The 15,475-nt window shown below is 41.3% G+C and overlaps 2 protein-coding genes across 2 annotated transcripts; both read right to left on the reverse strand.

The window, feature by feature from the left end:
- Positions 1 to 742: 742 nt before the first annotated feature.
- Positions 743 to 3,124, reverse strand: atp5pd (ATP synthase peripheral stalk subunit d). Its single transcript, XM_086121134.1, has 6 exons — positions 3,063 to 3,124; positions 2,088 to 2,218; positions 1,400 to 1,496; positions 1,213 to 1,284; positions 1,022 to 1,084; positions 743 to 926 (listed from the first exon to the last, which is right to left on the reverse strand). Exons 2-6 carry the CDS (start codon positions 2,207 to 2,209, stop codon positions 795 to 797), a joined length of 486 nt encoding a protein of 161 aa, XP_085977260.1. The 5' UTR covers positions 2,210 to 2,218; positions 3,063 to 3,124; the 3' UTR covers positions 743 to 794.
- A 1,657-nt stretch (positions 3,125 to 4,781) lies between these two features.
- Positions 4,782 to 6,954, reverse strand: LOC147200310 (homeobox protein MSX-2-like). Its single transcript, XM_086120206.1, has 2 exons — positions 6,344 to 6,954; positions 4,782 to 5,777 (listed from the first exon to the last, which is right to left on the reverse strand). Exons 1-2 carry the CDS (start codon positions 6,699 to 6,701, stop codon positions 5,362 to 5,364), a joined length of 774 nt encoding a protein of 257 aa, XP_085976332.1. The 5' UTR covers positions 6,702 to 6,954; the 3' UTR covers positions 4,782 to 5,361.
- Between the last annotated feature and the right edge of the window lie 8,521 nt (positions 6,955 to 15,475).

A 15,475-nucleotide genomic window follows, 5' to 3' on the forward strand; every position in this document is an offset into this window, starting at 1 on the left:
GCATGTGCACCAAATCAAGAGTACGGGTGGTTCCACCCAAATAAGAAATTATCAAAACAATTTGATTATGATTTCAAAGCAGAAATGTGTACATATAATCTCAATTGATCAGATATCGGAAACGGTGCAGTACAGTACAATTAAACATTGCACATTTTTGTTTCAATACAAACATCACCAGTTATGCCTCTGCACAATTTAATTTTAAATTCAATGTTTGCGGAGTTTTTTTTTAATCACATTTAAAACTCATTGATGTTCCATAAATGCATGTATATTAATCGATATTGGATTGTAATGACTTAAAATGAAATAAAATCAGAATCGAATGGAACTGAATTATTATAGTCAACTTCAATGTCATGAAATGTTGCATGTACGAGCGTGGTTCCCCCCCCCCCCCCCCCTCCATCCCTTGTTTCTTTCTGACTTTCGGGTTGAGTGAACGCTGGCGCGTTTTGGCTGCCGCTGCTCAACCCGTATTGTTTTGTGTTTTTTGTTATTGTAAAGTGTCCTTGGGTGTCTTGAAAGGCGCTTATAAATAAAATCTATTATTATTATTATTATTATTATTAAAGTATAAAAAAGAATAAGTGTATGTCAAAAAGTCTTACTTACTCCAGGGTGCATGCATACAAACCGTACAGACATGGTGGCTTCATGTTGACACATGAAGATTCTGCAACACTCAGCATTTCAATGTGTACTTATAGGCATCAAGAGACACACAATACATTTAAAATATGTTGTTTTGTTTTTTTTATTGTGAAGTGAGTGTCAAGTCAATTAATTAATCACAGTTCAGAAATGGGCTTGTGGGGCCAATATGGATATTTGACCGTGTCCAACTTGGTCTCAGGGAAGGTGTTGTTGAGGTCTTCAATGGTCATCTGGTCAAAGGGGATCATATTCTTGAACTTATCGAACTGTGAGCAAACAGTAAAGAGAGAGAGTGAGAGAAAGAGAATTCAATTATTTCTTCAGGATATTCTTCTTCTATTCATGAGGTATTTTTGCTCACCTCTGTCTCATACTGAGCGATGCGAGCTTTTGACGCTTCCACGTAAGCTTGGGCATCTTTTTCCTGGTGAAGTTAAATGTTGGGAAATCATGAGAAAACAAATGTATGTTATAAAAGTTGACCAATCCCATTAAAATATCTTTTAAACAATGTTTTGTTAAAAACTTTGGTTATCTGATGTTAACACTGACAGCCTCTGCCTCCTGCGCGTTGATGGCACTTGTCTGCATATCAGCAGGCGCAGGGATCTTCAGCGCTTTGAACTATAAACAAGATGAAACAATGACGTAACCAGGAAAGCAAACAACTCTAGTTGATCGAAATGATTGAGAAAATATCAAAGTTGTTTTCGAAATGCTGACTTGTAGTTCCATTTACCTTCTTCTCAAACTCATCAACCATCCCAGCTTTGGCCACAGCGCTCTTGTAATAGCTCCAGTCGATGGCAATGGGAGACTCTGGCAGGGAAGCGAGTCTGGTCAGAGAAAAGAAAAAAAGCATAGGAATGAGCATGTGTTGGTGAGGGCGAAAGACACATGCAAACAAAAGTGGAGCCTTTTACAAACGCGGCGAATGAGCTAAAACAGGTTGAATATCAAAGCTGTCAGAATCATCCCACAATGTTTACTTAATTTTCAAACGTATTGCTATAGTGTAGACCAAATGTTTTTTTTTTTTAACAATGGACCACAACATACTTTAGGAGCAGCTGTTGCGGATACACCTATTCACAGATTTGCTTTCAACTGTTCAAAAAAACCAAACAAACATGTTTTTTAGTTTCTTTTGTGAAAAACACTGTTTTTGATTTTTATTTATGGGGGGTGGGGGGGGGGGGTGGAAATTAAACTATAGTGACAACGTTACATCTCCAAGCTAAATGAGCATCCAATTTTAATCTTGAAAAACTGGTGGGATGCCAGGCTCTAGTAAGAATATTGCAATCAACCTTAGTTCTGTTATATTCTCGCTGGGTATCGATCGGTTTTATCAAGAAATAGCAAAAACTGGAGAGGAACAGACCACACTTGGCAATAAAGAGCAATGATGATGACATTCAACTGACTTAGCAGAAATTGCATCACTGCGGGTCTTCAGAGCATTGAACATGCCCTTCTGGTTGGGTGGAACACGCTCAGCAAATGCCACCCAGTCAATGGCCTTCAGGGCTAAACGGCGGCCTGCCATCTTGACAATCTGAAAGGACCAGAGAAGGGTGTCAATTAAAACGTGTTTATAATACACACGTGTTGCGAGATAAGATAATCAAGTAACCAGTCAAGTATTTAAATATTTACAATTCACATCCTAAGTGGTTAACCCTAAATATTAAAGAAGTCTCTGAACATAACTTGAGCTAACACCGTACAACATACAAACATATGCATTCAACTTTCTTCTGTAATCATGATTAATTCCATGTCAGATTTTAAATGACTATCATTCATTCGAAACGTGCCAATAAACCACGTGAACACTGAGATGATGTGGACACAAAACTGCTACTTTCACTGTTGACATTATTTCTCAAGATGCATTTAGCCACGTTATTTTACCTTAGAAAGAAAATAACACATGGCACGCCACCAAATAGGTGGATGTCGGAGTTAATTTTGTATCTTATGTCCTCTCGTGAATGAACATTTAGCCTGTCGCTATACACATACATCTACATTGCATACATATGATATTTAATACGTGAAATGGGACCGTTTCTTGCGGCACAGTTGATGACCTCCCACAGTACACTGCTTGGGAATAATCTAATGCTCAAATGTTACTTTACTGTATTTGTGCCACATTTCTTCCCTTGCTCTTGGCATGAAATTGGCTGCAAAACGACGCTAGCATTGTTAGCTGCTAGCCAAGGTCAGAGAAGAGCTTTTTTGCGACGAAGGTTTTGGCGAAACATTGATTAGCAGGAAGTCCACGTTTGCTTAAAACGGAGGTGCAAAGGAGACACTTCCACAAAGGCTTATTATTTGAAAATAAATTTAGCTCTGGTACTTCACGAAACAGGCTATGAATGCGGCGTACTCACCTCACTGCACCGAAGGAGTCTCTGACAGGACGACTCGGGAGAGGAAGTGATTCTTCTTTGAAGAAAACACGTCTACAGTGAGTCAGTTATCGCTCTCTATTGGTTGAATAGAACAACTACAGTGTTACGGTTCGCTCGCTTGTGCGGTGAGAGCAAATGAACTGGCAAACTTGTGGGCTCAATGAGGCCATGAGTTTAAAAAAAGGATGTACAATTGCTCATTTTGAACATAAGACAATTCATTCGTGTTTTAATGTAATAATTAATTGTAATTATAATAAACAACCCCATTATCGAATCAAACGTATTATTTTTATTTTGGACTTGTGCCTAGTTTGTTGTTATTACAATTAATACATCATGATTTAAAACAATAAATACATCATAACATTACTATACAAATGATTAATGACATCTGCCAATTATTTAATGATTTTAATCAATGAAAATATATTACAATGATTACATTTTAATAATTTTGGGGGCCGGGAGCGGGGGGGGGGGGGGGTGGCTTCGTGAATTGAACAAATGAAATATTTTACTCGGCAGCATGGAGGCCGGTTTTCTGCGTGGGTTTTCTCCGGGTACTCCAGTTTCCTACGACATTTCAAAAAATCATGAATAACAGGTAAATTGATCCTTCTAAATTGTAAATATATGTGATTGTGAATGCGAATGTTTGACTTTGTCTGTCCTGCGATTGGCTGTCAACCAGTTTGGGGTGTACCCTGCCTGCTGCCGAAAGACAGCAGGGATAGCCTGCAGAACGCCCGCGACCCTCGTGAGGAGAAGCGGCTCGGATAATAGATAGAAATAGTTTACAATGAAATTAAAGTTAAAATTAAAATATTCATGCTGATTTTAAACGTCATTATTTATCATTCATTTTAATATAACTAATCAACCATTTTGGAAAAGGAAAAATGTTCAATGTACATATAACCTTGCTGTTTTAATTACATGTATTTTATTTTCTAGATAATAAATCAACCAATCAATTATTTCATCAGATAAATTTTTAATAAAGATAATTACACTTGGATATAAATAACCGGTTTTAGGGGAAAGGTTCTCGAAAAACTATTAGAGGGCTCTTGATAATATAAACGCTCCGTAGGTTGAATTGGAAAATACAGTTGGTTCTGGGGTCCATGGACCCTTTGCCCACCTTGTTAATTCAACCTGAGCTCCGAGTTATTTGCACAATTACAGCAACTTTATCACTGCATAGATGACATAATATCCATTAATAATTTTATTTGCGTTTTTTGTGAATATTTATGCCATCAAGATCATCTTTGTTTAAGTTAAATTTTATTTCAAACACCAATTTATCTGCTTCCAAAATAATATTGCTGTGTGATAACATGTTATCAATGCAGTATTGTCTTACGTGTATTACAGTTGAATTTCAAAAGGTGTGTAATTTAATCCATATGACTTGAATGATATACAGTATTACAAATGGCTTTATAAAGACAAACGATGTTTCCTCTGTTTGTGTTTGGGATTATGCACCAATATCACCATGTCCCTAAATTCTAACTTTCAACATTTTGACTCAAAGAAATGTACACGTTATTTTGGGTTCACTAAAGACAACAATAAATGCACATTTTTCCCCTGGTTTGTATTAAACTGAATTGATATATTCATCTTTTGTATTTTGAGGCAAGGCAAAGTTCAGCCCTGTTACCCAACATTAAAATACAAAACGTATTGTCAGATATTTTGTACGTTTATTTCCATGTCACTGTAGATTTTCCATAGAGAAATGTACACAGTACAGATAGAAAAGATTAATAAATACAAATGTCCTGATGTTCCTCGAGCAAGACTGCAGTACTTTATATTTACATATGCAGCAAAATTCACCCCAAAAACTCGATTGTAACCTCATGAAGGCAACGCTGGGAGAAGTATACACTATTTGCTCCACACATTATATATCATATAAATGGTCTGTCTGCTGACAACTTTGTGGTAAGTAAAATAAACAATTGAACAAGATCACGAAAGTTGATGCTGGCTCTTAAGGCACTTCCTTTAAGTACTTGTAACTACTGTCTGAAATGTTGTAAATAAACTTGCGCAAACAACAGCATGGTTTTTTTTCCTCACAAATATGTACAGTACGTGTCCAACAATACAGTTTTCATATTTGGAGGTAAGAAGAACATTTGTCTAAACGTAAGGTATATTCAAAAAATACATTTTCCAGTTGGAAAAAAAGACTGTTGTGTGCCTTGAAGTGTTTTTGCAGCATGTCCTATTTCCCACGAAAGCACACACGTCAATACTACGACAAATAGTACATCCCGTACGTGACAGGTGCACCAAAGAGTCCCGGCACCGGCAGACTGGGCCTGGGGAAGGGGTTCGAGGATCCCCAAGTTGCCGAGCCCTGCACGTGCGCGCTGAGGGGGAAAGGCAGCGCGAAGGCGGACAGGACGGGCTTGGAGGCCAGCTTAAATTTCTCCAACTCGGCCTCCTGCAGCCTCTTGGCTTTGGCTCTGCGGTTCTGGAACCAGATCTTCACCTGAGTCTCGGTCAGGTTGAGCGAGCTGGAGAACTCGGCTCTCTCGGCTATGGAGAGGTATTGCTTCTGGCGAAACTTGCGCTCCAGGGCCAGCAGCTGCGAGGTAGTGAAGGGCGTGCGAGGTTTACGGTTGTTTTTGTGCTTTCGTAAAGTACACTGAGATGGACTGGAGCTCCCTGGTACAGAGACAGAGACAGTCGTCACCACGGGGCCAAAACACACAAACAAAAAAGATGCATTTGTCTTCTTGTAAATGCATGCTAAAAGGAGCCTATTTCACAATGGTATTTATTTTACGCGTGTTACGTAACATTGGGGGGAAAAATAAGCCACCGCCAGAAAAAACAAATTTAGCGAAAGTAAGAAGGCTTTAAAATCAGGAATGGATTATCGCTTGTTGTTCTTGTATCATGCAAGACATTTCCTGAAAGAGACACATCGATTCTTTGCATCTCAATGATTTGCATGCAGTGATAATTTTGTAGTGCCCTCTTACTGTTTTTTTTCCTGAACATATGACTTTGTTTATTCATAAACACGAAACACGAATCCGTCTGTATTCTTCACGCGCTTTACTGAAGTGAAATAGTCCGAAACGTATTAAAAGCCCGTTCACAAAAATCTTTTCAATATGCGAGGAAGTAGTTCCGCGATATCTAAGCAGAAACAACACATTTTGTCATTATTCTCAGCACCATATGTGCAGAAATTATCATTCGCTGGGGTCCTGTCTACTACTTACGAGAGTTCGAAGAGAAGGTGTTCGCCTGGAACCAAGTGCTCTGATCGGTGTCAGCCGAGTGTGGCGTGTCGTCCGAGGAGCTGCTGCAAACAGCCGGAGAGCCTTCCGCGTAAAAAGTCCTGGCAGTGAAGTGCGCCGCGGGCTTCTGAGCAAACACGGCCGACTCGAAAGAAGTCCTACAGGTGCTCCTCTTGGAAATCAAGGACTCGACGCTGAACGGGGGGCGGCTCCTCTCCTTCTCCGTGGTCATGTCCTTGGGCTGGGCGTCCTCCGTCTCCTCCTTGGGATGGACGACTTGGGCGTCTTGGGGTGGCGAGCCCGGCGCTGCGTTCATCGTCAGGCGAGGCGAAGGGCCCATGCACCTCCCGGTGGGCCGCTGAAAGGAGCGATGAAATCGGCGATGCGTTCACGGACCGACGCGGGTCTCTCGAGTAAACCAAGCACACTAACTTTTACGCACCCGTCATGACGTCTATAAAAGGAAGAGGTGTGTTTCCACTCCTTACTCCCACCAATCAGCTGGCTAATTTTGGGTCCGAGCGCAGTTTCGATTGGCTCACAACCTTCGAAGGGCAACATCAAGGGGCTTTTGAAAGGAAGAAGTAGTTAATCATAGCGACCCCATGCTGCGACAGGCTTTTCTGGCCCTCGCAAAGTAGCTTAGACCAATTTTAGTATAATTAACCAGTGGGAGGACTCTCTCGACCACTTACATCCATTAGCCGGACACTCCATCGGGAGCACTCTCCCAACTATTACGGCTGTACTATATCGCGATCCTCAGGCAAGAATGGAGCCTGCGTTTGAGGGTTGCGGTGCTGTGCAGCTCACTATAGCGACATCGTCACAAATATCCTGTTCGCAAATGACGATCGTGACAATCCATATGATATTTTTTTGAGAAAGTTATCAAAAAACACGAGCTATCTATACAAACGCTTCTCTGAGTAAAAGAGACACCCATTTTATAGGAAAAAATCAAATTAAACACGTCTACGGAAAGTGACGAGGGGACCTGATTTGGGTCAAACACGCATTCAGTATCACAGCAATTAAAGGCCTGTCAAGATCCTTTCTGGCGTCACAATGGCCTCGGCTGAGAAGCAACAGGCCTTTTTCTTCCTCCAGCTCCCAACTATTTAATAAGTCAGACAAGTTGTGTTTTGCAGGCGCCAGGCTCGGCTGGATCTCAAAGGAAGACACCTCAGGGAGAAAAGACTCGACCGTGGGACTTCAGTAAACCAATTGCCCCCCCCCCCCAAATATTTTATCGCACTAGTCTATGGGAGTGCAATTGAGCTTGTTAGTTTAAAACTCACAATGACATGGCTTGGAGTTAAGGACTTCGTTCTCTGAATAAATGTCATCATTAAATAACATAAGAAGCATCAGCCGGCCACGAGTGTTTTTGGAATGTGGGAGGAAACTGGAGTACCCGGAGAAAACCCATGCAGGCCCAGGGATTCATTTTAAACTCTAATTGATAGTCAAATTCAACAATGTATCTTTCTTGAGTATTATTATACTATATTTTAGATTTTAAGCCTGACGTTGAAATCATGTCTGCCAGAAAACGGAAATGTAAAAAACCCCGGTAAGGGAGTAATTTTAAGAATAATTTTATTATGAATTGTTGGAATGACTAAATATGATTTATGGACTTTGTATTTTACTTCACTTGCTCAATTGTTCCCATATTACTACTAGCATAGAGTGCTTGAAATGACTTCAAAAAGATGCATTAAGAGGTTGATGAAGAAATATCCCCCGAGGTGTAAGTGAAGGGCACAGCTTTTGATTGGTGACACAACCTGAGTAAATCCTCATGTTGTGTCTCTGCTTTTTTTTTTCTTCCTATTTAACAAAGTCAGACCTCTGTCGCCACACACACTGGGGCCTCTTTTTACCCACATGGTTTGGGTTTATGTCTGATGTAAGCGCCCTTCTATCTGCTAGAAGACTAAGGCACGGTTTCATCTAGTGCATGCAGGTACACCCAGCGATCTAAGCAGCACACAAGTATACAGTTCTCCTTGCTCCTCCCCTAGAGTTGACTCTCCTCTGTTTCGTGCTCCCCAAAAATATATTTGTGCGACAGTGTGCAGGGGAGGAAGCCATGTCAGAAGATGTTAGTGAGTTTGAAAGCAGATTTATCCATCAAGGTCAATGCAAGGATGATAGGAAGCATGTTCCCTTCAGCTGGCGTCATAAATGGAAAACCATTCAAATCCTTGATGCTCACTGGTCACTTCATAAAGCACACTTTCACCTATTTGTGACACGCAATAAAAGAAAAGCATCGAAAACGCCTTTTGACAAAGGCAATTATGCTTTTAACAATGCTGGAAAGGTTAAAGTTTAGGATGATGATGTTAATTATTGTGGTTGTAATTTGCAATGCATAAGGAGGTTCTTTTTTTTTCACCAGGAGAAATGTCAACCACAATCATAAACGTAATCTCTGTTAAATCTTTTTTACAGTATGAGCAAAAAGACAGATTTGGTTAATGCAAAGCCCTGCCATTTAGAGGAACACTTGAGATGTGCAACTCAATGCATGTGAGATACAACATGCCAAAGTTCAAGGTAAGCTGCAACATGACATCTTGGGCTGACCCGAATAATAATTGAATTACAATATATATATATATATATATATATATATATATATATACACACACACACACACACACACACACACACACACACACTACATCTATTTTCCAATCCGCTTATACCTAGGCACAATTTAGAGTGTTCAATCAACCTGCCATGCATGTTTTTGGAATGTGGGAGGAAACCGGAGTACCCGGAGAAAACCCACACGGGCCCAGGGAGAACATGCAAACTCCACACAGGAAGGCTGGAGCCGGGATCAAACCCATGATCTCTGCACTGTGAGGTCAACGCGCTAACCACTAACCCACCGGGCCGTGTATGTATTACGCTGAGTGCACGCACACTGTCCACGAAAACAGAGCCCTTTGATTCGCTAACTTTTAAAAGTTCACTACGACAACTTAAAAAAAATTCTCCAAACAAGTGTGACATCAACATCAGTCAGTAAGTAGCAAATCATCAAAACAATAATGCAAGCAAATCTGTGGCTTTATCATATCAGCTTTTCATGTCTAAAGACAGTTACATGTAAACACGTGGACTGCACTTCTTAAGCACTGAATTTAGAAGACACTAGATAGATAAATAATAAAGCCTGCCTGATATGGAATCAGCAGCGCAAGAGTGTGCTGCAGCTAACGGCTGTGATTATGATTGCATTCATATGATACATTCTCATGTCCATACCGAAAAGTCTCATTTCTTTTCATTTTTGGTCTCCTTCAGTTCATATGAGGTGACAAGGAGCCCAACTTCAAGTTGGACGGCACTAAACAATGTACAGTGTCATAAACTTTCATTTGACATAATATCTTGATCCAAACCAGATCCGAATTCCTTCAGTCCAGGTTTTAAAACCTGGACTTGAGTTTTTCTGCTAAAGCCACGACCGCAGAAATTGGAGCTATTTTTGCCTGGCTGAAGCAGAAGACCGACAAGCAAACAAACTGACAGCAAATTAACATTTTTGGGGGGGAACATAAGTGTCCTGTGGTGATATAAATGTTTTTTTGGCTCACTGTTTCATCGAGCCAATGTTGAAACAATTAGCATTTAAATCTTAATAAATAGTTTTGCCTTTTCAATATATTCTAAAAATCAAGAGCAACACATTTGTTTCTTGCAGCTCCAAATGCAAAATGAATCTCTCTCATGTCAAAACAATTGGCTAATTTTGGTTGAGTGTAGCATCGACTTAAGAAACAATGCAGGACATTTATGTGGCAATGTGCACGCTGAGGCCACAATTCCCAAACCCAAGAATGCTTCCGCAATTTAATTTGCTCAGAGAAAGCTGTGATGCAGTGCAGCAAGAAACATCACTTTGCATTTTCACACCGTGAAATCTTGCACAATCAAAAAAAAAGCGGCAATTAAAAATTGTGATCTTAAAAATACAATTCAGTCGTTTTTGTTTTGTTTTTTCTTACTCAATAGAATCATAACAGCTAGCATGATAGTATGTTGACCATGGGACAAGACTATCGGTAAACGCATTGGCGGCGTGAAGCTCATTAGAAAAAAAGTATAAGATAAGAAATACTTTATTAGTCTCTCAATGGAGAAATTCCCAATTCACAGCAGCAAAGTTATATAAATGTATAACTATGTATGTAGAAATGTATAAAATGTATAACTATATATATATAAATATATAAATGAATCGCATCATATTGAAAGCCGCAGGGTTCAAAGTGCCGGAAAAAAAGTAGCGGCTTGTCATCCGGAAATTACTGTATATGTTATTGCTAATCATGATTGATGTTCATTTATGTGAAGGCTCTGGTCATGTTAATGATATCAAACAATTAGGAAACATGGATCATACCAATATGCAGAACATTATTTCTAGAAACCTCTGTCAAGTGTGACCCCTACTTGAAACATTTCCACCACTTTTAACGTTTCATATAATCTAATTTCAGTCCTCATGCTGATTAGAAGCATTTCAAAAAATGTCAACTACATCTGGTTTGAATGAAATGTTGATCCTTTCGTGGCCACGAAGGGGGAAGTAAAATCTGCATCGTAACAATCACAGAAAACATTTCTTTCTTTAATCAACCTACCGGTACATCCGCATTATAACCCAAAACCTTCGTTCGGAAATGTTCATCATTCAACTTCATTGCAGTACTGCTTATTGGGTTCAATTTAAACATGCTGATGGTCGAACCATCATAAAACCTTTTCATGACACTGGAAGTGCTTACAAGAATGGGCACCGCTTGTCTTATAGCGATAATGTTATTGCTGGCCCCAAAGGTCAAAACAAATGTGTGCGTTTGAATATCGTGAGATTGCAATTTCAAAGTGGTCCCCATGCGAAGGGGGAACAATGGCGTGAGTGGGAAGTTAAAAAAGCGGGTCTCTTTCAAATAAACAAGCATGCCTTGCTTCTGAATAGGTCTGCTACGGAGCAGCCGCATTGGTTCTCAGAGAATTGGGAGCAGCCACCCTCTTCCTCCTACTCGGCTTCCACACACAGTAAACCCAAACAACCTGATGGAGCCTCCTCATGAGCATGATGCAACGCTCTGGTCCCTCTCTTTCATGCCGCTTTGACCCATCTCATCTGCTTTCTCCTTCCCATCCTGTTGAACATAGCATAGACACGGGAAAGTCCATGAGGGGTTGTCAGAGCTTCCCCTTTTTTTTGTGTGTGTGTGTGCTATTGCTTGATGAGCCCGAAAATACAATTGCACTACTCTGGCTGTGAAGATAGCCTGCAGGCTGGTGTAAATTAGCAGTGTGAGGAAGCCCAGAGGGCTGAGTCTTGCTGAGAGTGCAGAATAGAGAGATGTGGTGAGTGGGGAAAATCCTGTTAGGAAACTGACGCGGTGGAATCCCGGTGCCTTTTGGACACGACTGCGACCGACGGGCTCACTTGTTGCACTGGCAAATCCCGGATCCATGACAAAGGAGCGACTTCCTGAAACTTGTGAACTGCCTTACCTCAGGATGTTTTTGAACATGAAATTCGAGCATGACCTCACAATGGGTCATTTGAGTCATTAATGTAATCATCAATCAATTGAATTTTCTATCGCTCGTGTACAATTCAAGTGAGGGTCAGCGGTGAGAGTCTTCCACATAGCATATGTCCTCTCATGAGCGCTGGTTGCTCTTTTGACCGCTCCGCTTGGCATCTGCTGCCCGTAGCCTGCCTACATCTGCATTCTAATGCACATATCCTGCTGGGATGTTAACTTTAGGCCCTCCGTAATTGATGGCTTCCACACTTCAGCCGGGCCCCACCCTCCCCTTGCCCTCTCCCCACCGATTGTTGGTATATCTCTGTGGTTTGGGGGTCTTTGACTCAGCCATTGTTCTTTTATGGAGGAATTATAATAGACTAAAGTAGGGGGGAGCAAAGAGAAAGAAGCCAGGGAGTAGATAAAAAGAGAGTCACTGCTGATATTTAGTGAACTCTGAAGGGGGAGTTTTCATTCTCATTCTGCGAGTTTGGCACATGCCTTCTGTTACTAAGTGGCAGTGTATTGAAAGAGGGTCTTACATTTCCCATTCTGCGTCTCTGCTAGGTGCCTAGACTTACAACCCTGGCAGCTGCTGGGCCTTCTATGCTGCTATAGACTCCTCTCCACAGGTGAGCTGTGGAGACTCCAAGTCTCCACTCCACTCTACAGAGCCCCTTTCAAGTCGTCCACTGTGCGTGTTTGTCTACGTGTACCCCTCTCACTAGATGCAACATCAACAGTAAAGTTCGGTACCTCATATAATGCTTGACATGGTGCTACACCTGCAGTTTGATTCAAAAAGGTCGATCGTGGCATACATTAGATCTGGGATGGGAAACTGACGGTGGTCCGCATGCCACCACACTCTGAGTGGGCCCTTGATTAATTAAAAAAAAAAAAAAGTTTCAATAAATATATATATATTTTTAAATGTATTTTGATTTATAAAAAAAACAATTCTTTAAAAAGCCTTGATAAATACTCAATACACGCTTTACATGAAAAACAGGGTAAAATGTTGGAGGAAAAAAAATAATCACAGCAAAAAATGGCAAATATCCAAAATATGAAGAAATGTTAGAAAAAGGACAAAATCGGTTAGGATGGAAATCCGTAGGTGCCGAACTGCTAATATGCAGCGGTCGACTGTAGTTTTTAGCTTTAATATCAACAAGCTTTGTCTTATTTGGCCTAATATTTTTGGTAGTTTTGAAATGATATGCAGGACAAACATCGCACCTCAACAATATTATAATTTTGAGTCAGATGATTTTTGCGGGAAAAAATGCACAAAATGAGTTTTTGCACTTAATGTGGTTTCTTGTTCAGCAGTTTTGTGCCATCCTTGAATGTTTTTTTCTTTTTCATGCGAGTGAAATTGTGGCCCTCTCCAGCATGTAAGTTGGCCATCCCTGCCTTAGATGAAGTATTTTGCTTTTTTGCAAAACCAAACTTCGAAAAATGGACAGGCAAGTCATCGGTAGATTGGGTAATGCCTCAGTGTAACTCACGAGACCTTAGTTCAACAAGTATCAAAGGAGTAGCTCTGAGCTTGTGTATTGCTTTTTCATTGTTTTTGAGCAGCCTCAGCAAGGGGTTTGAAGAGTAGAAGAACACGAGACGAGAAGAAGAATATACACAACAAGTTGGTCTATTTGACCAAAAAGACTCACATTCAAAGCAGTAAGACTCCGCAGTCAGCATAGATGTCATTTGTTGTCAACGTTTTTTCACTTTTATCACAGTTAATAATGGTAAAATGGAACCAAAAATATTTCCTTTATCACGTAAAATGCACACTCTTAAAACTGCTGGCAACGCACATTGGGTGAATTAGCTAACCCAGTGGTGGGTCCAAAAACGAACAAGCCAATGGATTATTTATAGGATCTACCCAGCGCATTAGGTTGAGAATTTGACCCAGCACAGTAGATCAAGATTTTGATCTAACAAGGGGTAGAAATGACCCTTACTGATGAGATAAAGATACCAAGAACTGGATTACCAGGTTACCAGTATAGCTGTGGTTCAATATAATGCTAATTTCATTGCCAATATTTTCGAAAAAGAAGAAACAAATTTCCCATGTGAGCGGTCTCCGCAGCGACTCACTTGCATATGTTTGGGACATTTTTTTTTACACCAGATGCACTTTCTGATGTGACCCACCCATTTTGGACCTCACAGTGCAGAGGTGCGAGGTTCGATACTGGCTCCAAACCTCCTGTGTGGAGTTTGCATGTTCTCCCCGTGCCTGTGTGGGTTTTCACCGGGTACTCCGCTTTTCTCCCACGTTTCAAACACATGCCCATGGCAAGCTAATAGAAAATTGTCCCGAGGTGTGAATGGGTGTTCGTCTGCGTGTGCTCTGCGGTTGGCTGGCAACCAGTTCAGGGGGTCCCCCACCTATTGCCCGAAGACAGCTGGGATAGGGCTCCAGCATGCCCGCAACCCTCATGAGGATGAGTTGTTTAGAAAATGACTGGATGGATGGATCATCTCAACCATATCACATCAAATTGACCTCAACTTCGCTATACAACAAAACTGTCCAAAAGGGCAACCATCTTCACCTCTACAGCCCTTCCAAATCTTAAAAGTAGCCCCTAGCATTTATTTTGTGTGTATCATTATTTGGAGAAATGGGAGGCCAAAAAGCATCCTAAAATATATTGTATTTGCATTCTGGTCCCATAGTTAGTGGGCATGGTAAGTTGGATGATTTGTATAAAGGTCAGCGTAAACCATTTGAACTGGTTTGATAAACCACCTTAAATGATATTTGTTGTTTTTGTCAGGGCAGGTTTCAGCACCTTTTTGTTCCCCTGTTTATTTTCTTCTTTTTCTCTCTTGTGTGATGCGAGCTGTTACATATTACTCCTGAGGTGTGGTGCCTCTTCCCTCAAAGGCCTCCACTGTTTCCCCCAAACTGCTGCCAAGCTGGGCTATCTATTCATTTGGTTACTTAAGTGTAATTGCTCGCCTTTGAAGCCTCAGAGAGGCAAATCATTTGCTTTGGCCCTGGGGCAGTAATGGTCACCGAGCCAGCGACCCCCTCCTGGTCCGAGAGCGTCGGAGAGACCGCGAGAGGCCAGAACCCATACAGAGAAGAAATAATACAACCAGGGCCGCTCAATTTCACCTCCCTTTTCATCCCATTCTTTGAAAACTTTTTATTAACAACAGCTTTCTCTCTCAAACCGGGGCGCCAGGAGAGGGGGAGAGAGGCGGCACAGGGAGGGGCGGGGCAGCGGCGGTGGCATGAGAGGATATCGGCGGCAGGGGAGGCGGAGGGGGTGCCTGTCCCCCCGTTGATGTCTGCCGGATTCTCACACACTCTCGTGCTCGCTCACATGCACACATCATCAATAGTGACAGGTCAAGGAGGCACGGCACCCCCTTCCCGTCTACTCTCCCCCATGCTTCACATCGCTAAACAGGGACTCGAGTTTCATATTCCACAGGTTTTACACACACACGCACACACACACACACACACACACACACACACACACACACACACACACACACACAC

Source organism: Hippocampus guttulatus, chromosome 9 (assembly GCF_054856545.1).
Source record: "Hippocampus guttulatus isolate MCC_2025c chromosome 9, RoL_Hgut_1.0, whole genome shotgun sequence".
Classification (NCBI taxonomy): domain Eukaryota; kingdom Metazoa; phylum Chordata; class Actinopteri; order Syngnathiformes; family Syngnathidae; genus Hippocampus; species Hippocampus guttulatus.